The sequence below is a fragment of the Peromyscus maniculatus genome, chromosome 1, assembly GCF_049852395.1.
Source record: "Peromyscus maniculatus bairdii isolate BWxNUB_F1_BW_parent chromosome 1, HU_Pman_BW_mat_3.1, whole genome shotgun sequence".
Taxonomy (NCBI): Eukaryota; Metazoa; Chordata; class Mammalia; order Rodentia; family Cricetidae; genus Peromyscus; species Peromyscus maniculatus.
In genome coordinates, this window is record NC_134852.1 from 25,746,314 (window position 1) to 25,771,567 (window position 25,254).

Consider the following 25,254-nt stretch of genomic DNA (forward strand, 5'->3'; position numbering starts at 1 on the left):
TTTGCGCAGCTCCCGGTTGCCATGGGAACCGTGCCATCAACCTTCTTTCTACGGAGAAGGCGAATAACAAAAGGCAGAGGAGGGTGGGAACCTGAGGTGGTTTTGTTCTGTTTGCTTCTTTATTACTTAACAAATGCTTATGTAATGGCAAGCCTCCATAAACAATACACACGACCATTGTTCAAGGAGCCACAACTGCAAGCCAGCCCCTCCCCCTGTCCTCTCGGACTCGTCTCTCGCGGGTTAGGGTCCCTAGGAGAGCCCTTAGAAGGAGGAACAATGGCTATCTCCATTTCACAGAGGATCAAACAGACCTGGAGAAGTTCTAGAAGATTCTCAGAGCCGCAGCTGGGAAAGCAATAAGAGTGGGGTATAAATCTAATAGCTAGTCTACTAGACTCCATAGAGTAGGGGGACAGGCAGCTCAAGAGCCTCCGATGGCCTGGGCCATGGAGATGGATCAGTGGGTCCCCCAGAGTCCGATTCCTGGGCCCACATAGTGGAAGGAGAGAGCTGATCTCCTGAAAGTTGTCCTCTGACCTGCATACATATACTGTGGCACACACGTTCATCATATACACACGCATACACGCTCACCATAAATGAAACAAAAATTAAAAAATAAAAATAAAGAATTTGAAAGATCTGAGTTCAGTGGCTCACGCCTATAATCCCAGCATTTAGGAGACTGAGGCAGGAAGATTGCCATGAGTTTGGGGCCAGCCTGGGCTACATAGTTCTGGGCTACCCTGGGCTATAAGATGAGATCCTGTTTCAAAAACAGAATATAGGAACACTCATGGGTGAAATGTGGTCTCCCTTGGCAAGTCTGGTACCCACTATCACACACACACACACACCCTAAATGATGGCTCTCAGCTCATAAGGACAGCTAACCCTAGCATCCTTGCTTGGTATTGAGACTTCTATACCGTGAGAAAAGATAGAGCCTGTGTGAGTTCACACCTCCAAAGAACAATTTGATTTGGCGCTTTATAAAGCAAAGCTGTATCTGTCCCGCGGGAATGGGGATGTAGTTCGGTTGGTAGAGCGCCTGCATAGAATGCGTGAAACCCTGGCCTCGACTCCGAGAAACGCATTAAAAAAATAACGCAGGCAAGAAATCACATATGCGCGTAATTTCAGAACTTGTGGGGAGGGCGGAAGCAGGAGGATCAGAAGTTCAAGGTCATCTGTGGCTACTTGGCAAGTTCAAGGCTACCCCGGTCTACAGGAGACTTTGCCTCAAAAAACAAAACCAGAGCAAACACCCCTTGTAGAAGCATCTATGCTTTCAAAGGTGGTCTCTGCCCCCTGAAGGGAGACTGGTCCCCTTTAGTGCTGTGTAGATTTCAATGACTTTGTCCCTGTTCTTCGCTTCAGTGACCAAGCCCTCCTTCCCACCTGTCCCTTTAAGAGCAGCTGCTGCGATCACAACAGCGCAGACCCCAGCTGCTGCCTGCAGTGTTACTATGGAGACCCGGACTAGCAGGAGGGGGCGGGGAAGGGGACTGGATCTGCGCAGGCGCAGTCTGAGGCTGCCTTACCGCAGCGGCCCCGCTGAGCGTCTAGACCTGGGTGCGCGCTTCGCTCTTCGCTTCAGACTCCGCGGGAGCGCAGGCGAGCTGCCGCTCCCACCCCCCACGCCCACCAGGTGCGTTGACCGTCGCCTTCCTGCACCCTAACAGCGGTGATCAGTCACCTAAGCTGTCAGGGATAAAAGGAAGTGAGGACAGCCCGGGCGAGCCCGGAGACCGGACACGTAAGCCCCCTGCGGACCCTCAGATTGCCCCGGGGGAAGATCATTGCGTCCCGTTAGCCAGCAGGTAGCTAGAGCCCGGAGCCCCAGATCCCGAGCCTGGACTCTAACCCCTTCGAGTGGTCGGTCCTTCCAGAGTAGGATTGACCCAGCCTGTGTTCTGCAGTCCACCCGGCTCCCTCCCGCCCCAAGATTAGCCTCCACTGGGCAGCGCCATGGCCATGAACCTTCTGCAAGATTGGTGCAAGGAGCTGGAAGTGGAGGTCCACAGGGCCCTGCTGATCACTGGCATCCCTGAGCGCCTGCAGCAGGCGGACATCGAAGCCACCCTGAGGCCGAACTTGCAACCCCTGGGCAGCTACAGGCTTCGGACTGTGAGATCTGTGACCAAGGAGAAGGCTCAGGCCGCCTTGGTGGAGTTTGGGGCAGACATCGATCACTCTGCCATCCCCATTCACATCCGGGGAGATAACGGAACCTGGAAGATCCTGAGTAAGGACCGCGGGCAAGATGCGCGGGTCCTTAGGCAGATGAGGCGCCTGTTGCTAGATGAGAGGCCCATGGATGACTTCAGAGAAATAGCCATCCCTCTGGTGTTGGAGGCCCAGGCCCAGGCCAAGGGGTTGGGGAAGGAGGCCAAGAAGACTGGCTCCTCGGAAGGGGCACCCAGGCACGGCCGTCGGGGCCGTCGGGGAGGCAAGCGCAGATCTAGAACCCACAGGTTCACGGCTCAGAAGGGCAAGAAGAGGGGCCGGGGAGGGCGCCGAGCCAGGAGTGAGTCGGACGACTCATCCGATGACAGCCTGGGTATTGTCATAGAGGAGATCTATGCAGAGGACCTGAGCGTAGATGAGGACCAGAGGGCCCTGTATGCCACGCTCCAAGCAGCTGCCAAAGAGCTCACCAAGAAGTGGGCCTTCCGGGGAGACCAAGATGAAGGAGATGGGCCCCGAGAGTTTCTGGCACTTGTCACTGTCACCGACAAAGCTAAGAAGGAAGAGATCGAGAAAGACCTTCCCGGTACAGAGTCCATCTGCTTAAACATCAAAGATGAAAAGAGTGGGGTCCCTGATTTAGTCGCGCTCCTGGCTGTAAGAGATACCCCGGTAGTGGATGTAGATAGCGAGGGCGAGGAGGAAGATGAAGATGGAGAAGAGGAAGAAGAGGAAGAAGATGATGATGACGATGATGATGGTGATTCCGACGACAGCGAGTCTCTGGAAAATGCAGAGCGAGGGAAAGAAGGGGTGGACAACCCCGAGTTTGTGGCGATCGTGGCTTATACCGACCCCGCTGACCCCTCCGCCAGGGAGGAAATGCTCAAAATCGCTTCTGTGATTGAGACCCTGGGCTGGGGCGATAAAAAAGACAAAAAAGATGTCCTTCCTCAAGTCCTGTCTGTCATGAACAAGGACACCTCTGGGCCCAGGGTGAAGGTGGAGGAGGCAGGCCGTCAGGTGGACGCCATGGTCCTGAGGAAGGCGGAGGAAGACGGGAATCTTCTGGAATGTATCTCTACCTTGGCCGAAGCCGAGAACAGCACCAAGGGAAAGAAGTCTGGACTGGGTCTCCTCAGAGGGTGGACCGCTGAGGGCCACCAGGGTGGCCTCCTGGAGCTGGTGGCCCTCCTAGCTGCGCAAGATATGGTGGAGTCCGTGAAAGAGGAAGAAGCCAGCAGGTGGGGCGGCGGTGGCGGCAGGAAGTGTGATCATAGCCAAGGCGGCTTATCCGACGTCCTGGCTTTCCTGGCGTCCCAGGAGAACCTAGAATCCAACGAGGAATCGGATGACGATTCAGACACAGAGTCTGAGGAAGATTCAGACGACAGCGACAGCGAAGAGTCAGAACCCGGCGACAGCGTGTCCAAGAAGCCCCGCGCCAAGAGAGCGCGCACCGGCTCCAAGGGCCTGGCTCCCGCTGGCGCCACCGCGGTCTCCACCGCATCCAGGGCACGCAAAACCCGCAGGGGTGGCCGCGGTCGTGGCCGGGGCGTCACTCCAGAGAAGAAAGCGGGGAGCGGGGCTGCAACCGAAGACCACGCGGGCAACAACACCACCAACAACAAGAAGAAGAAGGGATCTGCAGGCGCGGGGGCCCGTGCCAGGGCTGGTGAGGCCAAGGGACAGCCAGCTGCTGTTCCCAAGTCTACCCGCGGGAAGAAAGCACGTCGGGGCCCAAGGCGGGCGCCCAAATGCCGTTAGTGCCACAGACGTCACTAGGAGCCCTGTCTCTTGTGTGTGAACCCCTCCCCCCCCCCACTCTCTCTCTCCCCTGCTTCCCTCTCTCGCTTAACCGCGTGCATTTTGCTTTGTGCTCTGCCGCATCCCTGGCTGGCTATGACCAGTGCCCAGCCTTCCCTCTTAGTTCTGTGAACAGATGGCGAGGCCATCGTGATGGCTGAAGCCCTGAGACGACAAGACACTCGGAGGCAGTGGCCAGTGGGTGCAGAGAAGATGTGGGCCCGGAAGACCCCCAGCCTGAGTGCGTGTGGGTCCCGGGCACTCCTGCCTGCCCATCCTTCCAGGCACCTGCTTCTGGCCAAACAGCTGGTATCCACTGTGAGCCACCTCTGGCGTGCCGGGGCCTGGGGAGAAAACAAGAGAGTGTTGGGCATTATAGGCATTAGCTGAGCTTGGAAGGGCTAAGGGCCTTGTGCGTGCTTGTGTTTGTGTGTACTCCCAAAGTAAAAGTCTGAGGGGGGCTGGGAGGAGGAGGGATAGAAGTGGGAGGGAGGAGAGGAGGAGGAGGAGGCTGGGAGGGGAAGGAAGAGGGAGGAGGAAGAGGAGGAGAAGGGGAGGAGGGAAGAGAAGGTGGCGTTAGCCCACCCATCCCATCCGAGGCTCTGCAGGTGGGCAAGAGTGGAAGCCAAGCCACCCCGCCAGCCTTTGCCCACAGGTTGAACTGGCAATACTCTGCCAGTGTGTCCTGATTTGGAAAACTTACAGGAAATCCAGATTGCTGGTTTCTCAGCTGGGCAAGCCCCGTGGCCTCTCAGCTCCATTGCCCCAGCTGTCCCTGGCCACTCCTCAGCTGTTTGCCCTTGTAACTCTCGACTTAATATGACAGTGGAGTCCCTTGTCCACCCCCCCCCACTCACGTGCAGCAAATACCCAGATCCCCTTAAAGGGTCAAGTGTCCCTATCGTATGTAGGAAACAGTTGCTCTACCTGACCCTCGTATTATCCATCCCCCCAGTAAGCCTGGCTGACATTGGCCGGGCTCCAGCCCTCTGCTGTCCCCCCGAGAGCAGCCACTTCGGCTGTGTGTTTTCCTGTAATGCTACGTGCCGAAGCCCTGGCTGCTCAGTTCTGTGTTTCGCTGTGTAGATAATGCTTTTCCTAAGCACAGCACCTTTCACCCTCTTGTTCACGTGTGTGTGTGTGTGTGTGTGTGTGTGTGTGTGTGTCCAAGTTTCTATTCCCAGGAAGTGACCAGTCCGTGGTGCCTGGACCCTCTAGGATGTAACAGAAGTTCTGACCTGTACTCATAGCCCTGACTGGACAGTCCGACACCATGGCAGGGGCATTCAGAAGCTGCAAAGACTGTGGGTACCGCTTTGTACTCGGAAGCAGTCCTCTCCTTGCTTCCCAGGACCAGTGATGATGAGAAGCAGGCCAGAGGGGCCTGTGGCTGGAGAGGAAGCCTCTCTTCGTGTGGGCTGATGGACTTGGGGTCTGGTGGAATTCCTGAGTCACCTGTGGCTGGGGAGGGCCCCACCTGTCACTTCTCCCTGCATAGTTATAGGTACCTGTCCTTGTGTGCTGTGTGACCCGGGATCCCTCAGTGAAACATAATGAAGCTTCTTTTGTCTGTTGTTTCCTCTGTGGTCTGAACAGTGATGTGCGTGTGTACCAGGTTGAGTGGCCTGCCTTGCCATCATGGCACACACACACACACACACACACACACACACACACACACACACACACACTGCTCCCCCGCATCCCATAGCCCTCTGTGGAATCCCATGCCCCTCCACACTCCAATTCACCCCTGGACTTTGCCACATTAATTGAGCCCTTCAGCCCCCCCCCCCAGACCCTGATCGAGCTCACATTTGTCCTCGCAATCTCCCCTTCTCCAAGCCTTACCCCAGTCTCTACCTGGGACCCCAGAGCAAAATCCTGCAGTACAGGTTGGGGCTTTAGCCTGGTCTGCATTTCACTGTCAGGACTGGGGGAGGTGGCCCGGGGGGACTGTCTTGGCAGCCACATCTGACACTGGGCAGCTCCTCTCCCACACCCTAGAAGATCTTGCTATGTCACCACGGCTCCAAGCCAAATATCTGGACCCTCCTTACCCAACGGTGTCACCACTGGCCACGCAGGAGCAATTCAATTGACCTAAAAATCTAAATGGAATAAAGCTAAAGGTTTGTACTATTTTGTCAGTCCCCTCCACATGGGCTCAAGGGCTTCACGAGGCCAGTGGTAACCACATTGCCCATTATTGGTACAGGGCATCTCTGTGGTCACTGAAAGTTTCTGTCACTTGTAGTCCACACAGGATATCCCCTCCGATCTCATTTCCCACAACCCCTTCTGGGTCTTTAAGTGGCTTTAATCCTCCAGGTCCTAAGAAATACCACTTGCTCCTATCTTGGGGCATTTGCATAGGCTGTTCCTGCAGCCTGGAATGCCCTTACCCAGGACACTTCACTTCTAACGTCACATTCCCAGGGAGGGCTCCCCGGAGACCCTACTTTAAAAGTGATGCTCCACTCTGGAGTCAGAGCTCTGACTGAACCTTGGCACACTTACTTGTCTATCAACTACATATACAACGGGCGCTTTTAGGGATGCAACCAGAGGATGGGCACATTGCTCAAAGGTGAAATAACAGCTCTCTTCCTGGGTGGGAGGCACCTCCTCTGCAAAGCCGGTAGCCTGCAACCCAGGTACCCTGGAGTCTGGAGAGCCCAAACACCGAGGCGATTTTGCTGAAGATGATCCAGGTCCAGAGGTTTTGGTTCGTCCATGTTGCTGCTTTCGGCTGCTGCCTTCAGGACCGAGAAGCCTTCCCCCTCAACTTTTCCATCCCTAGTGTACCATCCAAGTCAACAGCCCCGGCAAAGAACTCCGGGCGCTAGAGCTTTGGGGTCCTACCTGGCCCGGGAAAAGTGAGTGAGCCGGTGGAGGGAAAGCAGAGCCCCTTAGAATCAGCTCCCAGCAGTGGGAGTGGGGTGTATCCCACAGGGTCCTCAGTGCCTATCACTGTGTAAGGCAAGCAGTGTTGTACCGGTTGGCTGACATTTGTTGAATGGCTGCAACGGACAACCATTTTTAACCATTTAAACCCCAAGTTTAAATTTTTGGGTTGGGTAAACCAGACCCCAGATGCGCTTGGTGAGGGACGTTCCAGAACCATATGGTCTCTGGAGGGAGCCGAGGGTCGAGTAAAGAAGAGCAGAAGGAACTGTGGAGTGAAGGCCTTGAGGTCCCTAGCGGGTGTCAGACCCACGACCGTGCGCGGGAAGAGCAGGTGCAAGTGGCGTAGGTGGGTGGAACACGGCTGCCCCCTGGCGGCGGAAAAGGCAACCACTGCGCAGGTTGCGCAATGCGGATTTCTGCGGGCTTCGTTCCTGGAGACAGGTGCGTTCCTGGGTGGGGCGACAGGTGACATACTCCCTGGATAAGGACAAGATCCATGTGTTAGATATCCAGGACTGCTGGCTAGAAAAGGCCCCGAAGGCAGAAGCCTGAGGACGGCAGAGGCAGGCACATGACTGAGGGGAGCATCATCGGACAGGCCCCAGGCAGCAAAGCTGAAGCTGTAAGCAAGATCCAGCTCTCGATGGGCCTAAGGCATGGAGGAGCTTGCGAGCGAGGACAGAACCTGAGCTCTATTCCAGCACACGTGATTAAAGGAGGGAACTGACTCCCACAGCTGAACCCTGACCTAGACATGTGAACCATGACAGGAGAACGCGCGCGCACGCACACACACACACACACACACGCACGCACGCACGCACACACACACCACACCACACTAAAAAAATACAGTGAAGGAATAAGCAAGCAAACAAGCAAATGAGATATTTGAAACAAAAGGCCACTAAAAATTCAGAAACAAAAGGCTGCTGGTTAATAGAATTCTAGAGACTGGAATTTAGGAAGAGGAAGCTGGGGATGGGGTGGTCCTTGAAGATTTCCTGGATGTGAGTTCTTGCCTGGGACCTCATCTATCCTGTCTCTCGGCTGCCTCAGACAAAGCAGCGGCGCTGTAGATTCCTGGGGTCGTGGGTAGCTGCCATAAAGAAAAGTGAAGGGTCTGAAGACCTATGACGTCACCCCTTCCGGTGTCCAAAGTCTGGTGCTCACTGAGAATCCAGATCCTTAGTGCAGAGTCCTCCCACTTCCCTCAGGATGCTCCTCCTTCCTTCAGGAACGCAGAGGCGTCAACTCACAAGAGCTGCAGAGGCCCCATTGCACCACGAGGAGGCGCGCGGGGATCGCGGGTTCAAACCACACGCTCACCACCGTTTCCCCGCGCAGTTGGCATGGAAGCCCAGGGTCAGGGCTTGTGCCTGTCTGCTTCAGCAGCTCCTGGGAATTTGCGAGAAATGCATATTCCTGGGCCCACCCTGGATCTACCGAGCCATTTCGGGAATGGGCTTCCTAGATCTGTTGTCAGAAGCCACCCAGGTGACAGCGAGGCATGGCCAGTCTGAGAACGCAACTCTGTTACCTTGAGCTCTGTTACCTCCGGGCTGCCCAGTAGAACTACCCATGGAGCCTTTTTTTTTTTTTAAGGCTGTCTGTCTGTACGTAGCCCGGGCTGTGCAGACCAGTCTGGCCCCCAACTCACAGAGATCACCTGCTTCTATCTCGAAGTGCTGGGATTAAAGGCATCACCACCACCACGCTCGGCCATGGGCATCTTGCCTCTAGGAGCTAGATAAATACCGGCTGTATTGGGCCCTAATGGAGCTTCCTGTGAGCAGGTGGCTCAGCCCTGCCCTGGGTGCTTGTTCAGGAGGGGAGTGGTGTGCTTTGAGGAAGCCCCTCCCATACACAGAGCAAGAAGAGGGAACTGGAGAAAGCAGGAAGTCTCTGCTGTTTTAGGGTGACAGCTCTCTCCTCTTTGTGGGCTCTGTGCCATTTTTCTCTTTGTTGACAGCGAGAGGCAATGGGTTAGTATAGATAGAGGGTGAATTGGAGTCTGGCTTCTGGGGCTTCCTCCCTGGACACCCCTTTCCTTCAGAGCTAGAAAGAAGTCCAAGAGGTATCAATCAGCGGGGTTTGGGACTGGTCTGCAGGCCACCACCTACAACTACTTAGATGACCAAAATACCGAACACCCTCAGTATTAGTTTATTCCGTGTTGCCGCAATGAAGCATCTACCGGAAACAGTTTATGGGAGGAATGCTTTATATTGGCTTTTAGCTCCAGAGAGATCTCGGTCCACCGTGGTGGGGAAGGCGGAGCAGCGTGGAGCAGTAGCAGAGCCTGTTGCCATGGCGACAAGCCAAGAAGCAGAGATACCGCAGCTAGAACATAGGGGGATAGAGCCTTCAAAAGCCCGTCTCCAGTGCCATACTGCTGCCAGCCAGCCCTTGCCTCCTAATGGCTGTACAGCCTTTAAAATAAAGCCTTGCCAGGCGGTGGTGGCGCACGCCTTTAATCCCAGCACTCGGGAGGCAGAGGCAGGCGGATCTCTGTGAGTTCGAGGCCAGCCTGGGCTACAGAGTGAGTTCCAGGAAAGGCGCAAAGCTACACAGAAAAACCCTGTCTCGAAAAACAAACAAACAAAAAAATAAAATAAAAATAAAATAAAGCCTTGATCCCATGGTGGCAGCACACTCTAGTTCAAGGGAAGCCTCATCTACATCTACAGGGTGAGGGAGATGGCTCGGTTGATGCAGCACTGGCCATATAAACATGAGGATCCAAGTTTGAATTCCCAGTATCCAGACAAAAAAAAAAAAACCTGGGTGTGGCCGGCACGTGCTTGTACTCCCAGCACTGGGGACACAGAGACAGGAGTGTTCCTGGTCCTGGCCAGCCAGTCTGGCCCAACTGACAAGCTCCTGGTTGGTGGGAGGCCCTGCCATACAAAGTAATGTACAGGCTGGGAGGTGGTGGCGCACGCCTTTAATCCCAGCACTCGGGAGGCAGAGGCAGGTGGATCTCTGTGAGTTCGAGGTCAGCCTGGTCTACAGAGTGAGTTCCAGGACAGTCAGGGCTACACAGAGAAACCCTGTCTTGAAAAACCAAAAACCAAACAAACAGCCGGCGAGATATGTGGTAGATGCGTGTCTGTGCACATGTGTGCTCCCGTGGAGGCCAGGAATCTGCATCATTTATCTTCCTTCAGTGTTCTCCACTTTGGTTTTTGAAATCAGGTCTCTCACTGAATGTGCATCACCTGTTTCAGCTGGAATGGCTATTCAGTGAGTCCCCAGGATCCACTTATCTCTCTACCCCCTATCCCTATCCCTGGGATGGACTCACAGATCTGTTCCACCATACATGGTTTTACATGGGTGCTGGGGATTTGAACTCAGGTCGGAATGCTTGTGAAACAAACACATTACCTAATGAGTCATCTCCTTAATCCTGACTCACATTTCACAATTATTATTATTATTATTATTATTATTATTATTATTATTATTATTATGCAGTGAATAGAATTCAGGGCTTTATACCTGCTAAGCAAGGGCTCTACCACTGAGCCACACCCCAGCCCCTCACTGGGGGATTCTAGGCAGGGGCTCTACCACTGAGCCACACTCCAGCCCCTCACAAATGAGAGAAGCCTACCTGACTATGTTTTGTGCATTTGGTTCATGAGTCTCTTAAGAATGTGTTTTTACACTACTGGGGCTCAGGGTTTTATCTGTGGAACATTCTAGGGTATGGTTTTAGCATTTATTTGGTTGCTGTAACCATGAAGAAAAAAAACCTCAAACTTGTAGTCACTTGAAGACAATTTTAAGGGTTGGGGAAATGGTAAATGCTGAAGTGCTTGCCATGTAAGTATGAGGATCTGAGTTGAGGGTCCAGCACCATGTAAAAGCTGGGCACAGTAACCCCAGTCTAGAGAAGAGGATCCTGGATCCTGGGACTTGCTGGGCAGCCAGCCTCTATGAATCAGTGAGCTCCAGGTTCAGTGAAAGACTTTGTCCCAAAAAATAAGCTGGAGAGGATCTGGAGAGATGGCTCAGAGATTAAGAACACTGGCTGCTCTTCCAGAGGACCCGGGTTCGATTCCCAGCACCCATGCCGGGTGGCTTTCAAATGCCTATAACTCCCTTTCCAGGGTGCTCAGACACCATCTTCTGGCCACAAGGAAGACACACTCATGTCAACTCCTGGCTTCTGCATTCACACAAATGTGCAAACACTTGCACATACACACACATATGAACACACACACAATAATGTTGTAGTGGCTGGTTTTGTGTATCAACTTGACACAAGGTAGAGTCATCAGAGGAAGGAGCCTGAGTTGAGGAAATGCCTCCATGAGATCCAGCTGTAAAGCATTTTCTCACTTAGTGATCAGTGGGGGAGGGCCCAGCCCATGGTGGGTGGTGCCATCCATGGACTGCTGGTCTTGGGTTCTATAAGGTGGGCTGAGCAAGCCAGGGGAAGCAAGCCAGTAAGCAGCTCCCTTCCTTGGCCTCTGCATCCTCTCCTGCTTCCGGGATCCCACCCTGTTTGAGTTCTTGTCCTGAATTCCTTCAGTGATGAACAGCAATGCTGAAGTGTAAGCCAAATAAACCCTCTCCTCCCCAGCTTGCCTTTTGGTCATGGTGTTTCGTCACAGCTAAGGCGAATTTGAACAAACTAAGACAAACTTGAAAAGTCATGGATTAGGTGCCTGGCCATGGTGATGTGCTCCTTTAATCCCAGCACTCCGGAGGCAGAGGCGGGTGGATCTCCTAGTTTGAGGCCAGTCTGGTCTACAGAGGTGGTTCCAGGACACCCAGGTCTGTTACACAGTGAACCTGTCTCGAAACCACCAACTCCCCACCCCAAAAAAGTCATGGATTAGATAATGTACATGTACTTTCTGGGAACTTGCTATGTAGACCAGGTTTAGAAATCAGTAATGCTTCACAATGGAGGAAGAGTGAATGGACATTGGGCCATGATCTTAATATTCATTATTACATCTTTTTAAAGATGAATTCTAGGGCCGGTGGGATGGCTCATTGGGCAGAGACACTGGCCACCAACACTGACGACGTGAGTGCCATCTCCAGGACCCACACGGTGGGAGGAAGATGTTGAGTCCCCAAAGTGGTCCTCTGACCTCCACACATGTGGCCACATGCCTGTGGACACACAAAAAAATAAATAAATAATAAAAATGTAGGGAGAGGGCCTCCTGGCAGTGGGGGATCGGGATCGGGAGAGAGTCACTCTCCCTTGGGGGTATAATCAGTGCTTGCTTGCCCAGTGGATGTCTCACATTCATGAGCATATGAGCAACACTAATTGGACCTAGGGGGGTTCTTAATAATAACAATAAGTTAAAAAATGGATGTGAAGTTGGGAGAGAAATGAGTTGAGGGGAGCCAGGGAGAGTTGGAGGAGGTGGTAGTGGGGGTGCATAAGATCAGAGTACATTGTATACGCGTATGAAAATTTCAAATAACAGATAAAATTATTATTATTGTTATTGTTTTGAGACAGGGTCTCTCTGTGCAGCCCTGGCTGTCCAGGAACTCACTCTGTAACCCAGGCTGGCCTCGAACTCACAGAGATCCACCTGCCTCTGCCTCCTGGGTGCTGGGATGAAAGGCGTGGGACACCGTGCCCAGCCATGAAGTTTATACATTTGTTGCATCCCTCTGTGTCTGTGTATAAATGTATATGCATGTCTTGGTGCATGTGTAGAGATCAGAGGACTATTTTTCATTTCACTTTTGTTTTTGAGACAGAGTTTCTCTGTGCAACAGCCCTGGCTGTCCTGGAACTCACTCTGTAGACCAGGCTGGCTTCAAACTCAGAGATCCGCCTGCCTCTGCCTCCTGAGTGCTGGGATTAAAGACGTACGTGCCCCACCACCACCTGGTTCAGAGGACTGTTTTTGAGAATTCATTTTCTCCTTCCACCATGTGGGTCCTGGGGATGGAACTTGAATCATAAAGCTTAGTGGCAAGTGCGTTTACCCTCTTGCGGGCCCCAGATGACCCTCACATGCTTTTCCCGTTCCACAGCCCCCCTCTCCCAGGCATGCGCCTTTATGACAATATTTCTCCTTTTGTAGCACAGGCTGTAAGGCCTTACTATATAACCCAGTCTGGCCTTGCACTTGTGGTAATCCTCCTGTCTCAACCTCCTGAATGCTGATATTACAATAGTGAGTTTATTTTGTACATTTTCTATAAATGCCTTGTGCTTATTGCCAAACTATGATTCTCTCAACACAGTGGGTTGGATATTTTTTGAAATAGGTATCGAGGCAATACTGCTGGCTGCTGTGTGGATAGTTTTATGTCAACTTGGCATATGCTGGAGTCATCGGAGGAGGGACTCTCAATTCAGAAAATGCCTCCATAAAATAGTGTTGTAGGCAAGCCCACAGGGACTTTTCTTAATTAGTGATTCGTGGAGGAGGGCCCAGGCCACTGTGGGTTGTGCCATCCCTGGGCTAGTGGTCCCTGGGTTCCATGAGGAAGCCATGAGAAAGAAGCAAGCCAGTAAGCAGACCCCTTCACGGCCCCTGCACCAGCTCCTGCCTCCAGGTCCCTGCCCCGTATAAGCTTCTGTTCTGACTTCCTCCGGTGACAAACAGTGATATGAAAGTGTAAGCCAAATAAACCCTTTTCTCCCCAACTTGCTTTGACCGTGATACCATGGTGTTTCATCACGGCATAGTAACCCTAACTAAGACACTGGCTGACTTTCTTTTTATTTTGTTCCCTAAGCAAAAATGGCTCGGGTTCCTAGTTTTGTGGCTCTGGCTCCTCTCTGGAATGCTGCTTCCAGAGCAAGCCAGCTGCCACAGCACTTATTCCCAGGCAAGTCGGGGGCCGGCAGCTGGCCTGTAACATGAGCCTCGCGCCACAGAACACATCTCTTCTCTCTCCACATAATCCTCAGGTTTTGTCAGTTATTTACAGAAACTCGGTGAGAAAAAATTCAGAATGTCCCAGGGTAAGGTTGCCGCTGAACCATTGGGCTTTTTTCCTCTTCCTTCCTTCCTCCCTCCCTCCCTCTCTCCCTCCCTCCATCCCTCTCTCTCTCCCTTCCTCCCTCCTGCCTTCTGTCCCTCCCTCCCTTTCTTCCTTCCTTTTTTGAGATGAGGTTTTTCTGTGTAGCTTTGGAGCCTGTCCTGGAACTCACTCTGTAGACCAGGCTGGCCTCAAACTCGGAGATCTGTCTGTCTGCCTCTGCCTCTATCCTGTGGGCTGAGATTAAAGGCTTGTGCACCACCACTGCCTCCACCACCACCACCACCACCACCACCACCACCACCACCACCACCCAGCTTAAGGATGGCTCTTCTTAAACTGTTTCTACTAGCCACCACCTTTTGCCCAGAACATTTTTTAAACGACCCTTGATATAAAGATGAATAAAATAGGTATACAAACCCAACATTTACTATTAACGAGTCATAAAATGTATTTCAAAGCAGTTTTTATATACATCTCATATTTTTATTATTGAGTGAAAAGCAAAGGTTCATGTGATGAGATAATTACACTTGCTTATCTAACATGAAGAATTAAATCTCAGTTGAATGTTTGATCAGCAGGACATAGAATATCTTCAGCAGTTTTCAAAATTGATATTTTGACTTTGTAACTGTTATGCTGAGAATGCCATTTTGCAGAAATATGCAGCAGAGCATAGCAGAACTGGGCCGGTGAGATGACTCAGGAGGTTAAAATGCTTGCCCTGGAGGCCCCATGACCTGAGTTTGATCCCTGACTCCCAAGGAGAGAGCAGGCTTCTTTAAAGGCATCCTCTGACCTCCATATGTGCGTCATGGAACCCATGGTTGCCCCCATACATAGACACATACACAAAATAAACAACTAAGTACATAAATAATTGTAGTAAAAGCCAAAGTTATCCTGTGACCTTCACACAGGCATTGTGACATGTGCACACTTGCTTCACACACACACACACACACACACACACACACACACACACGTCACTCTCGTGCACTTGCACACACACACACACACAAAATAATGATAAAAATTTAAAAACAGAGTAAGTATGTTAGGGTCATTTTGGAAATTCTGTTCCAATGCCAAGACAATTCATGTATTGATCTAATATGAAACTCATGCCAGCAACTCAAATAACAATTTAAAAGATTGGTTCTTTTTTTTTTTTTTTTTTTTTTTTTTTGGTTTTTCAAGACAGGGTTTCTCTGTGTAGCTTTGCGCCTTTCCTGGAGCTCACTTGGTAGCCCAGGCTGGCCTCGAACTCACAGAGATCCGCCTGCCTCCGCCTCCCGAGTGCTGGGATTAAAGGCGTGCGCCACCAACGCCCGGCATAGATTGGTTCTTTTTATTTTAGTTTTATTTTTTACTTATGTGCATTTGTGTGTGTCATGGGCACATGAAAGCTGGAGCCCGTGGAGGCAGAGGGTGTTGAATCTCCTAGAGCTGGACTTACAGGCAGCTGTGAGCTGCTTGAAATGGGTCCTGGGAACTAAACCCAGGTCCTCTGCAAGAACAGTACATGCTCTTAACTGCTGAGCCATCTCTCCAGCCCCACAAAGGGGCAGTTAAAGACACTTTGTGTTTGGGTGTTTTGTCTGCATGTGCGTATGCACACCATATGTATGCGGTGCCTTGGGAAGTCAAAAGAGGGCATTGGGCCCCCTAGAACTGGAGCTGCTGATGGTTGTGAGCCACCATGGGGATGCTGGGAATAGGACCCGGGTCCTCTGGAAGAGCAGCCAGTGCTCTTCAGAGCTGAGCCGTCTTTCCAGCCCCTGCATTTTTTTAAAATTAAAAATTGTTCTTTATTATTATTGTGTTTGTGAGCTTGGACACCCGTGTGCCATGATACTTGTGTGGCCGTCCAGGGGCCAAACTCTGATTGCCAGGTGTGCTGGTTAATCTCCATTTTTAACGACACAAACTAGAGTCGCTTGGGAAAAGAGAACCTCAGTTGAGGGGTTGTCTAGATCAGACTGGCCTGGGGGCGTTCCTGGGGGGGGCGTATTGTGATGATTGATGTGAGAAGGCCCAGCCCACTGTGGGCGGTGCCATCATGATGGGCATGGTGCCATGCATGCCTTTAATCCCAGCCTGAGGCAGGGGCAGGTGGACTTCTGTGAGTTCAAGGCCAGGCTGGTCTACACTGGACTGCATAGTTCCAGAAAGCAAGCAAGAAGGCAGGGTTCTTTCGTGTTCCTCTGGTTTCCTGAGAGAGTTTCTCTGCTGGCTTCCCTCAATGATGGGCTGTGACCTGGAAGTGTAAGATGAAATAAACCCTTTCCCTGGTTTTTTTCCTGTACTGGCTGGTTTTGTGTGTCAACTTGACAGAAGCTAGAGTCATTGGAGAGGAAGGAGCCTGAGTGGAGGAAATGCCTCCATGAGATCCAGCTGTAAGGCATTTTCTCAATTGGAGATCAATGGAGGAGGATCCAGCCCACGGTGGGTGGTGCCATCGCTGGGCTGCTGGTCCTCGTTCTGTAAGAAAGCGGGCTGAGCAAGCCAGAGGAGTGAGCCAGGAAACAGCTGCCCTCTTGCCTCTAGGTTCCTGTCCTGCTTGAGTTCCTGTCCTGACTTCCTTTGGTGATGAACAGCGATGCTGAAGTGTAAGGCGAATAAACCCTTCCCTCCCCACATTGCCGTGAGCGTGGTGTGTCATCGCAGCAATAGGAACCCTAAGCAGGACTCTCCCCAAGTTGATCTTGGTCAGAGTGTTTTATCGCAGCTGTGGAAAGATGGTGAGAACTCCAGGCTTGGGAGGAATCAAGTTGAGTGGGAGAGCGTTCAGTGCGAGGGGAACCCTGACGGAATAGAGGACACTAATAGGTGACCACTGACCATCTCCACCCCCTAGGTGGGTGGGTTAGTGCAACCTACTGGAAAAAGTGAATCTAGGAGGAAGCCATCCACGGCTGTTCTGGTGAGTGTTGTTTATTATGACTATGATTATTAATTGCTGCTGTTGACACACGCTAGGTTCATTTGAGAAAAGGAAGCCTAGACCGAGAAAATGACGCTGTCAGATTGGCTGTAGGCAAGCCTGTGGGGGAGGGCATTTTCTTGATTGATGAGTGATATGGGAGGGCTCAGCCCACTGTGGGCGGTGCCATCCCTGGGCTGATGGTTCTGGGTGTATAAGAAAGCGAACTGAGCAAGTCAGTAAGCCGTGTTCCTCCATGGACTCCCCCTGAGTCGTCTCTGCTCTAGGTTCTTGCCCCAACTTTTCTCAAGAGACTACAGCTGTAAACTGAAATAAACCCTTGCTCCTTAAGCTGGTTTTTGGTCATGGTGTTTATCACAGCAACAGAAAACAAACTAAGACAAGCCCTAAACCTTCTCTGGAGTTGGTATTTCTAGAAATTTGACGGGTTCTCAACTAAAATACACAGTAGGATAAAAGAGAATCCCAAAGTCTAGCCAGGTATGGTGGCAGGTGCCTGCCATCCCAGGACTCAGGGCACTGACTCAGGAGGGTCTTGAATTCAAAGCCAGCCTGCACCACCCAGTCAGAGCACGTCTCAAAGCAAAAGAAATGGGGCCGGGCATGCTGACTCACATCTGCAATAGCATTGGGGAGTCAGAGTCAGGAGGGTCAGGAGCTCAAGGCCATCCTTGGCTAAATAACAAGTATGAGGCCAGCCCGGGCAACATGACATCTCGTCTTCAAGCAAAAACAAAAACCAAACACAAAAGAAACTGAAAGGCTAAGGGAGAGGAAGAAGATGGAAAAATAACCCTAAACACAAAGCCGTGATGGGTGGAAAGGTTGCAGAGATGTGTTGTCTTGGAAACCCCCCCCCTCTGCAAAAACGTTGTCATGGAAACCGCAGGACCTGTGTTGCCATGGAAACCACAGTAAGACTTCTATTAGGGATGCGTTAGACCTATTTTTAAACCCTCTGGCAATCAGGGTGCCTCCTTAATGTGAGATTGGGCAGGCAATTGACTTCACTAAGCACATATGTGTATATAAACACATACACACACATAAAGTTTCTCTATATATTTATATATTCATCTACATGAACATGATTTAGTTATCTATCTATCTTTTTATTTAGATTTTCACAAAGCCTAGGCTGGCCTCAAATTTGAAATGCATGTAAGGATGACCTTGAACTCATTTTTTATTTTTATTTTTTTTGGTTTTTTGAGATAGGGTTTCTCTGTGTAGCTTTGGTGTCTGTCCTGGATCTCTCTCTGTAGACCAGGCTGGCCTTGAACTCACAGAGATCTGCCTAGCTCTGCCTCCCGATTGCTGGGATTAAAAGCATTTGCCACCACTGCCCAGCTGACCTTGAACTCTTAATCCACCTGCCAAGGGATTAACAGGTGTATAATTAATTAATTTTTGAGACAAAGTTGTTATGTAACCCTGATTGGCCTGGTCCTTTATTTGCAGCTCTGACAATCCTTGAACTTTCTGGGATGCTTCTGCTGGGATAACAAGCATGTACTATTATACCTGGCTTTATAAATATATTTTAATTTAATTTATTTACATTTACATCCTTCCCTTTTTTATTTTTATCAAGACAGGGTTTCTCTGTGCAGTCCTGGCTGTCCTAGAACTCACTATGTAGACCAGGCTGACCTCAAACTCAGAGATCCTACAGTCACAATTTTTATTTTTAGTTTATGTGTATAATTGTTTACCTTCATGCAAATATGTGCACCATGTGTGTGCTGGTAACCAAGGTGACCAAAAGAGGGAGTTATAGTCCTTGGAGCTGGACTTACAGATGGTTGTGAATTACTCTATGAGTGCTGGGAATAGAACCTGGGTCCTAGTCAAGAGCAGCCAGTGCTTTTATCCATTGGACAGTCACTCTGGTCTCAACAGATTGGCTGGCCTGGAACTCACAGAGATTCACCTGCCTCTGCCTTCTGAGTGCTGGGACTAAAGGCGTGAGCCACCATATCTGGCCATAAACACATATTAAATTTTAATTTTTTTCCTGTTAAGTATTTTGGATTTCATCATAAGCCTCTCTCGGTGTGTGTGTGTCTGTACATAATATTGGTTCATTTTTCACTTACTTAAAATTTTTTGTATCTCATTTTTATTGAATCTTAAGTTATTCATTTTCTTTTTCTTTTTTTAAAGATTTATTATTTATTATGTATACAACATTCTGCCTCCAAGTATGCCTGCATACCAGAAGAGGGCACCAGATCTCATTACAGATGGCTGTGAGCCAGCATGTGGTTGCTGGGAATTGAACTCAGGACCTCTGGAAGAGCAGCCAGTGCTCTTAACCGCTGAGCCATCTCTTCAGCTCCCTCATTTTCTTAGTTTTACATATCACAACCACACAGAATGACAGATTTTGTGGCACAGATTTTGGGATGGTGAGATGGCTCATGGGTAAAAGTGTTCTCTGCACAAGCCTGGGACCTGAGTCCAGTCCACATGGAAGGGGAGAACTGACTCCAGCAAGCTGTCTTCTGACCTCCACACGTGTGCCTTGGCACATGCACTTGCACACTCATACACACACACACATACACACACACACACACACACACTCACAATTGAAATAAATTTGAAATGCAGAGTTTTAGAAATATGCCTTTCTCTAAGCCCACATTTCATTGGAACGGTATAATTCAAATGCTTCATTTTTGTGTCTGTGTCTTTGGAGGGGGGTGTGGTTGTGGTGGCCGAGGTCAATGTCGGTACCTTCCTTGATTGTCCTCCACTTTTCTTATTTAGAGACAGGTTTTTACCATGCAGCCCTGGCTGTCCTGGAACTTGCTCTGTAGACCAGGCTGGCCTCGAACTCACAGAGATCCACCTGCCTCTGTCTCCTGAGTGCTGGGATTAAAGGCGTGCGCCACCACTGCCCAGCCTTCAGTTTCATTTTCGATGACCAAATCTTCCAATCATTCTTAGTCTATGGGGTGACTCTCAGTTTCTGGGGTCACAGAAGTTCCTTCTTTGTAGTTACTTGTGATATACAGTTGGTGAAATTCAAACCTAAAACCTAACCCTGGTCACGGAAGCTTTCATCTAAGCCAGCTCAACTTTAGCGAACCTCATAAGGTAAATAGCTTTCTTTTTTATTTATTTATTCAACAGTGCTGGGATTCACTCCAGGGGTTCAAAAATGTTCTGCTGCTGGGCTGTACCTAGAGGTTTATTTATTTATCTTACATGTGTGGGTGTTTTGCCTATATGTATATCTGTGCCCCACATGCATGCAGTGCCCACAGAGGCCAGAAGATGGCGTCAGGTTCCCAGAACTGTAATTACAGATGTGGCTGGCTGCTGGGAATTGAACCTGGGTTCTCTGCAAGAGCCACCAGTGCTAACCTCTGAGCTATCTTTCCAGCCCCAATTACTTTGTATTCTAGAAAAAACAAAACAAAACAACAACTCCAAACTAACAGCTTAAAAATTACAAAAGTTGCCAGACATGGTGGCGCACGCCTTTCATCCCAGCACCCAGGAAGTGGAGGCAGGTGGATCTCTGTGAGTTCTAGGCTAGATTAGTCTACACAGAAAGTTCCAAGACAGCCAGGGCTACACAGTAGAACCCTTGGGTGAGACGTGTGTGTGTGTGTGTGTGTGTGTGTGTGTGTGTGTGTGTGTGTGTAAATTTAAAGAGAAAAAAAATAGTCGTGGTAGAGACAATAGCCCTGGAGGGATGTAGGATACAGACTCCCCCCCCCCCCCCTCCACACCACCACCAATAGACATCTAAACAAGCGCAGTGGTCACATCTTTTGTCCATTTTTCCTATTAAGCCCAACTGCGGAGCCCATAGCAGGCCGCAATGATGCTTAGCAACCAGTGGCCGGTTGCCATGGAGACCACTGGGGATGCAGATCTGAGGAACTTGTGCAGGAACCAACTGCGCATGAGCGCTCTTCAACGCCAGCTCCGTGGAGCTCAGGGGATCAAGGCCGTGTGACCCGTACAGACTGGAGCTGGAGCCGAGCATAGGCACAACTTCCTGGCTCTCTGGGCCCGGGGCCTTTGCTCAGGAAGCCAACTGCGCTCCAGCCTCCTGCCCTTGGCCTGCCTGATCTGTCAGAAGCGGGGGTGGCCAGAACATCCCTGTGAACCTTCGGAGCTCCAGGCTCCAGGAAGGGGCTAGGGCCGATTGCACCATATTCAGAACACGTGAGCACCAGGGCCCAGGCTAGGGAGGAGGATCTTGCTCGGGGGGATGGGGTGGGGGGGATGGGGGGGGCGAGGCCTCTTGCAAGGCCAGCGGTGGAGGACACAGGGGAGATCTGTCCATCTTCCATGGAATCTGACCTCACTGTCTTGTCACCTTGATGGATTCATATTTGGGGACCACCTCACCTCCACCCCCGCCCTCATAGATTCTTTGTTCCAATCACAGGTCGAGCTGGAAGATGTCGGAGCCCAGGGCCATGAGCCTGCTGGAAGACTGGTGCAAGGGTATGGGACTGGACATCCATCGGTCCCTGTTGGTCACTGGCATCCCTGAGCACTGTGGCCATGCAGAAATTGAGGAGACCTTGAATGGGATCCTCTTGCCACTGGGCACATACCGCGTGCTCAACAAAATTTTCTTGCGGCAAGAGAACGTCAAGGCTGCGCTCATTGAGGTTAGCGAGGGTGTGAATCTGAGCTCCATACCCCGCGAGTTCCCGGGGAGGGGCGGTGTCTGGAAAGTGGTCTGTAGAGACCCCACCCAGGACGCTGAGTTTTTAAAAAATCTGAATGAATTCCTGGATGCTGAAGGGCGCACTTGGGAGGATGTGGTGCGCCTCTTGAGGCTTAACCCAGCATTCCCGAACCCAAACCAGCCTCCACCGAACTGGGCAGAAGCCGTGGGGCTGCTCCTGGGCGCGGTGGTTCAGGTTATCTTCTGCAAGGACTCTGAAATCCGCGGCAGGGAGGAGGAAGCTAGGGCTACTGAGGAGGCTACCGAGGCTGAGTTGATGGCGGCTAGGGCTTCAACAGCGATGAGGAGGGTAAAGAAGGAACCCGGGCTGGGCGTAGAGGTGGGATCGGCTTGCAAGATGGAGGACCGTGGTGACCCTCCAAAACCTCTAGTCCGCAGGGCTGGAGGTAAGATTCGCTCCAGGAGAAGGAAGCAGAAAAAAAATCCTAAGCAAGAGCCAATATTCTGGAGAAAACCCCAAGGTAACAATCATAACAATAGGGTAGGTGCTGAAGCTGAGGCTGCCCAAAGCCCAGAGACCCCAGAGTCAGCCAAGAGCAACAAAAAACCCATTGTGAAGCAGGAGGAGACCGTTTGGAAGAAGAAAAGAGTCTGGAAGGAGGATCCCAGTGATCTTCCTCAGAGTACGCTGCCCGGAGCAGAGAGCCCTGCGAATCTGGAGGACTCAGATCAAGATGGTGGTCCTGAGAGCCCCCCAAAGAAGAAAGTGGTGACCTGGCCCTCAAACAAGATCCCCGCTCCCATGAGGAAGAAGAAGAAGATGAGCTTGGGCTCTCTTTCTTATGTTCTGGTTGATTCCGAAGCCACCAAGAACAAACCGGGGATTCCCAAGAAAGGGTCTGGCTCTAGGAGGGCCATGTCGGCTCCAAGGGCTCCTCAGGGGCCCCAGCCTGATGATGCATCGCCCTCAACATCCAGGGCTGGCAAGATGAAGCCAGGAGGCTTCCCTCGGGTCTCCAAAGGTGAGTGGACACAGAAATGACTTGGTTGGTTAAAGTGGGCATGCAGTGGGGGAGGGTGGTGCAGAGGGCCTCCCAGGACCCCAGTGCATTGGGGCAAGTGATTGACACCCTTCCAGGTGAGGGTTGGTGAGTGAGAGCCTGGGCCTCCCTCCTCCAGCCCTTGTTGGGAATCATCGGGGTCACTGCCAATCCATGACTACCTCACTCACTCACTTTCTTCCTCCATAGCAATATAATGGTTTGGGGGGGCAGGACATTGTGGCACATACTTGTAATCCCAACACTTTTGGGAGACTGGTGAGGGTCGAGAGTCTGAGATCAGCCTATGACCAGATTTTGATCACAAATCAAAAATTTATGATTTGAGGTTCTCTTGTTTGTTATGGTGCAGGGCTCTAAGGCTGATGTTTCTAGGGTCCCGCTGGGTTGGGGGTGGACTCAGGAGGTTCCCAGGCATATCTAATTATGCCTGTCCCTGCTTCCCTTCTTGGGATGTTCTGATTTATCCGCAGATTCCAGACAGCTATGATTTGGGGAACCCTGTACCCGAAGAGACTGAAGAGCATCAAGGAAGAAGTTTCGAGTTGGGAGCAAACTTTTTCTTTGCGGTTGAATGAAACATGACTTTGGACTACTGGGGGCCTGTTATGTGTGTGTGTGGGGGTCTGACCCACACAGGGATCGGATGTAAGGCCTTAGGAGGTGGGGATTGTTGGGGGGAGGTACTCTCTTTGTGTCTTTTCCTCAGTTGGAGCTTTTTTTTCTCTTCTGCTCACCCTCAAAGGCAGAAGAGGCGATAAGTAGCTTCGGAAAATTCTAGAACATTCTTTTCCCGTTGCCCGCGAGGGAGCTCACGGTTATGCTCAGCCACATTCAGCCTTTATCCTCCTCTACCCCCTGCCTTTTCCTCTGGAGGCCCAGCCCGGCTGCAGAGCCTGAGGTCCAGAAGGGCAGGGTGGCCCGTTTTGCCGCTTGCGCCGCGAGCGTTTGGTAAGTCGGGCCTGGCTTTTCGAAGCCTGCTTCCTGGGCGTTCTTCAATTTCCCTCCTCCAGCAACCTAACTGGAAGTTGGCTAGGTCCCAAGAATTAGTTCTGGAAAAACAAAAAAACAAATGTCTGCTTGCCCTTGAGCCCTTCAGATTTCAGAGTCTTTAATAAAGAAAACCGAGGGCAGGGGGAGTTGGCTCGGGGGGTAAGAAAGTTTGCGGTACAAACACAAGGACCCGGGTTCTAATCCTTAGGACTCATGTAAAAGGGCCAGGGATGGCTGCCCGTGCCTGTAACACCAGCGTCAGGTGGTAGAGACAGGTCGATCCCAAGGACTTGCTGGCCAGCTAACCTCTCTGAAATGGTGAGCTTCCGGGCTGGGAATCCCCCAGCGAGGGGCTGGGGTGGGGCTCCGTGGCAGAACTGCCCAGCGTATGCAAGGCCCCGGGTTCCATCTCCAGAGCCAATAAAAACCAAAATGGAATAAAAACGGCACTTTGGTTCTAAAGTGGGGTGATGCCCTCTCAGGAAGCCCGAGGAGAGGAGAGGAGAGAGGAGAGGAGAGGATTGGTAGAGAAAAATCAGTTTTTAGCTCTAATCGTGTGGACCTCTGAGAGACCCCTGTCTTTGAGGCTTAAGTCAGCTGCTCACATTATAGTAAGAAGGCAGAAATCTCTCTCTTTTCAAAAGCTTCTTTAAAATGGCCTGATTTCTGGCCTCTGAATTTGGTGCCGTTAGATCCGACCATGCTGCCACGTCCTGTTCTGTGTCCACAGGAAGGAGAGAGGGTGGCATCTCCACCATCTGTGGTTTCTAAGCGACAGCCTGAGGACTCTCTTTTTCACACGCAGAAGCATGAAAGAGAGGCTGGAGATAGGGCTCAGTGAGAAAGGGGGCTTGCCACCAAGCCTGAGTCCCTGGGTTCGATCCCCAGCACCCAGATGGTGGAAACAGAGAAACAACTCCTGAGAATCCCCCTCTGGCCTCCACAATCATTCCGGGGCACGAGCATCCCCCCCCCCCCGTAAATAAATGTAATAAAAAATTCTAACACTAGAAAGCAGCAGGTATGGTGACATGTGGCCGTAATCCCCGTATGTGGAGGCTGAGGTAGGAGAATTGCTATGAGTTCAAGGCCAGCTTGGGCTACAGAGTAAGGCCCTGCCTCAAAATAAATAAGTAAATAAAAACAATTTTTTTAAAGTGTAGAAAAAAATGGCAACTCAACAGTGTCGTAATCCAAAGTACTGGAATATTCCAGTACTTTGTGTATATAGGATAACTTTGTGTATATAGGATAACTGTAACTAGTCATCAGCATTGTACTTTGTATATAATTGTATTTGTGTGTGTGTGTGTGTTCGTCTGTGCCTATGTGCACATGTGTATGTGGAGGCAGAGCATTTCCTTGGGAGTCCTCCTCAGTCACCGGCTGCCGGTTTATGAGACACAGTCTCTAACGGTCCTGAAACCGGCTAGGAGGCTGGCCTGGCAGTGGACCCAGGGACCCTGCTGTCGGCCTCCCTAGCACTGGGCTGCAAGCCTGTGCTACAAGCATGTCCGCTTGTTTGTCTGCGTCCCTAACTGAGGTGCCCCTCCCCCAGCTCTCTCATTAAGTTTCTTGTAGATGGGAACTTTGAGAACAAAGGTGGGATCTGGCCCCCTGCATGTCCTGAAACACAATATCCAAGGTGAGTCTCTGTGTGTTTGCCTTCCCTGTTCAGCTGTGATTGACAG

General features: G+C 51.1%; 2 protein-coding genes across 2 annotated transcripts; both read left to right on the plus strand.

Annotated features, from left to right (window-relative positions):
* Window positions 1-1,532: 1,532 nt before the first annotated feature.
* On the plus strand, window positions 1,533-5,576 carry Pnma8b (PNMA family member 8B). The gene has a single exon (XM_006991476.4). It carries the CDS (start codon window positions 1,975-1,977, stop codon window positions 3,958-3,960), a length of 1,986 nt encoding a protein of 661 aa, XP_006991538.1. The 5' UTR covers window positions 1,533-1,974; the 3' UTR covers window positions 3,961-5,576.
* A 15,183-nt stretch (window positions 5,577-20,759) lies between these two features.
* Pnma8a (PNMA family member 8A) lies at window positions 20,760-24,564 on the plus strand. Its single transcript, XM_016009780.3, has 3 exons — window positions 20,760-21,034; window positions 21,261-22,531; window positions 23,044-24,564. The coding sequence occupies exons 2-3, from the start codon at window positions 21,274-21,276 to the stop codon at window positions 23,058-23,060; spliced, it is 1,275 nt and encodes a 424-aa protein (XP_015865266.1). The 5' UTR covers window positions 20,760-21,034; window positions 21,261-21,273; the 3' UTR covers window positions 23,061-24,564.
* The last annotated feature ends 690 nt before the right edge of the window (window positions 24,565-25,254 follow it).

Excerpts from the sequence above, each read along its gene's own strand:
- Pnma8b (XM_006991476.4), top strand. The coding sequence starts at position 1,975 with ATGGCCATGAACCTTCTGCAAGATTGGTGCAAGGAGCTGGAAGTGGAG.
- Pnma8a (XM_016009780.3), top strand. The coding sequence starts at position 21,274 with ATGTCGGAGCCCAGGGCCATGAGCCTGCTGGAAGACTGGTGCAAGGGT.